A 2,810-nucleotide genomic window follows, 5' to 3' on the forward strand; every position below is an offset into this window, starting at 1 on the left:
TGTGACTATTTCCTTGCCAAAATAAAGCAGGGAGATATAGCTCTCTTGGAGGAGGCAGCAGATGAGGAAGAGCCTGACCTGACAAACAGTCTCCCAAGGGAGCTGACTCTTCAAGACGTTGAACTCCTTAAGGTGAGCCACGTGGGACCACTGCAGATCGGGCAGGTGGTGAAGAAACCCCGGACCGTTAACATGGAGGAATCGCTCATGGACACTGCGGCATCCTCGTCGGCGTCATTTCGGGAGCCTGACTTGGTGCAGGAAGAGGCCAGCTGCACACCCCATTCCTCTCCAGCCAAGCCGAGGGTACCTGAAGCAGCCACGAGCATCCAGCAGTGTCACTTCATCAAGAAGATGGGCTCCAAGGGCAGCCTGCCGGGGATGTTTAACCTCCCCGTCAGCCTCCATGTCACCCTGCAAGGCGAGGTGCTGGTGGCAGACCGAGGCAACTTCCGAATCCAGGTTTTCACCCGCAAGGGCTTCCTGAAGGAGATTCGCCGGAGCCCCAGTGGTATCGATAGCTTTGTCCTGAGTTTCCTTGGAGCAGACTTGCCCAATTTGACTCCCCTCTCTGTCACCATGAACTGCCATGGCCTGATAGGTGTGACTGACAGCTACGACAACTCTGTCAAGGTCTACACCATGGACGGGCACTGTGTGGCGTGTCACCGCAGCCAGCTCAGCAAGCCCTGGGGCATCGCCGCCCTGCCCTCCGGGCAGTTTGTGGTGACCGACGTGGAAGGAGGGAAACTCTGGTGCTTCACAGTGGACCGTGGCGTGGGGGTGGTGAAGTACAGCTGCCTGTGTAGTGCAGTGCGCCCCAAATTTGTCACCTGTGATGCTGAAGGGACCATATACTTCACTCAGGGGCTGGGGCTTAACCTGGAGAACCGGCAGTACGAACACCACTTAGAAGGCGGCTTTTCAATCGGCAGTGTCGGCCCCGACGGGCAGCTGGGACGTCAGATTAGCCACTTCTTCTCTGAGAACGAGGATTTCAGGTGCATTGCTGGGATGTGTGTCGATGCCAGGGGAGACCTCATCGTCGCTGACAGCAGCCGTAAAGAAATCCTGCACTTCCCTAAAGGCGGCGGCTATAATATCTTAATCCGGGAAGGACTCACCTGCCCTGTTGGCATCGCCATCACTCCCAAAGGGCAGCTGCTCGTGCTGGACTGTTGGGATCACTGCATTAAGATCTACAGTTACCACCTGAGAAGATATTCCACTCCTTAAAGGCATGTCTCTAGGTAAAGCCTCTTTTGGCAGCAGAGATTCTTCCTGCCTCGTTGCAAGCTGATGGGAACTGGTGTCAGGCGTTCAGGAAGTTGTGCCATAACCAAAGGTGGTTTGGCACAGGAGCCGTCGTGTTTTGTGTTTAGAAACTAGCTTACGTGGTGGTGGTGGTGTGCTTTTTCTTCTTTTTTATATAAAATCCGTACAGTAAAAAAGAACAAGTGCGAGGGAACAAACAGATCCATCCTTCTGGAGCAGCAGTTCCTTGCTAAATGACTGGTCACTCCATAAACCTCCTCTCCTCCTCTCGACACATCTCCTACACTTCCAGCTTCGACTGCTCCATCTTTCTTTGTGCCATAAACACTGACTGACTGCTTTAAATCACCTGCCCTTAGAGGACTGGAGAGGCGATCCCCTTCTTGCTGGGGTACTCGCAAGGAACTGGGCAGCAGTTGTCTGGGCAACTCCTGAGAAAGCAATTTGTGATTGCAGCATGGCGTAAAAAGAAACTGCTCTCTTAAGCTGCGCCGAGATGGAGCTTTACTCTCTGACTGATGAGGGAGGGTTTTCTCACTCCATTTTTCTGGTATTCAGGAGCTCGCCCCTGTCATGCCATTTGTGAGCTGTGTCTGTTCCAAGGGAAGTGAGTACTCTGCAATCACGGGAGACTGAGCTGAGCTGGGAAACTGCCCTCCCCTGCCACAGGGGCTTTATTACTGCTGAGAGTTCTGCTGGGTAGAAGGGCGTGAAATAGGAGGGGACTGGAGGTAAAAAAACTGAGGAGGAAGCTATGGTTGGTATTTCCTGTTGTTTTCTTATTAAATGCATCCTGGAAGTTGTTTGGAAGGTATGTCTGGTATCTAAAGCTTCATGGGGAGGGGGAAGGGCTAGTAAGGCTGGCAGATTGTAGTAAATGAGATTTAATGCACCGTATTTTCTGTTCACCTGCACTTCACTGTTCTGCATTCCAGACCACTGTGTTTAGCACCAGGTTTCCACTCACCTGCCCTTCGCGCGTGCAAGGTCCTTGCTGTAAGATGGGAATGAGGGGGCAGACTGTTTCGCTTTTCTGATTTTAATACCTGATCGCACGTCCATTGGTGCATTGCCATTTTTTCCCTTGCACAGCAAAACACCACGTTGCTCAGATTTTTTTTTTTTTTTTAACAGCACCAGCAGGCACCAGAGTTCATGTTCATCTCGGCTTTGGGCCAAATGAAGCACAAAACTGGAGCTGTGTGAACCAAGGCCCCCCCAGTGCTACTCTCCTGGCTGATAAATGTGTACCTCAGTGTGGTGCTGCTCGCCTAGAATAGCTTATTGAAGGAAAGATGCATTTAAATAGAGCACAGTGGTAGCATGTTAATCTGCCACAGATAATAGTTACACAGCAGCACATTTATTTGTTGCTATCAACAACGTAGTTGCAAATTTAGGGGCACGACAGACAATATAAAAGCTGATTTTATGGTGGCTGCCATACTAGAGCAAATTGTTTGCTACTTGTGCTACAACATGTATGCAACAGGTCATCTTTTTTTCTGAGCTCCTGTATACTTTCCCCTAGTGAA

General features: G+C 50.9%; 1 protein-coding gene across 1 annotated transcript in view; it reads left to right on the top strand.

The window, feature by feature from the left end:
- TRIM32 (tripartite motif containing 32) overlaps positions 1 to 1,236 on the top strand; it is a 3,180-nt gene extending 1,944 nt beyond the window's left edge. The window contains 1 exon segment of the mRNA XM_010142841.1: positions 1 to 1,236. This exon segment is cut by the window's left edge and continues 34 nt beyond it. Within this exon segment, the coding sequence (XP_010141143.1) occupies positions 1 to 1,236 (1,236 nt within the window).
- The last annotated feature ends 1,574 nt before the right edge of the window (positions 1,237 to 2,810 follow it).

Source organism: Buceros rhinoceros, unplaced genomic scaffold, assembly GCF_000710305.1.
Source record: "Buceros rhinoceros silvestris isolate BGI_N320 unplaced genomic scaffold, ASM71030v1 scaffold16619, whole genome shotgun sequence".
Classification (NCBI taxonomy): Eukaryota; Metazoa; Chordata; class Aves; order Bucerotiformes; family Bucerotidae; genus Buceros; species Buceros rhinoceros.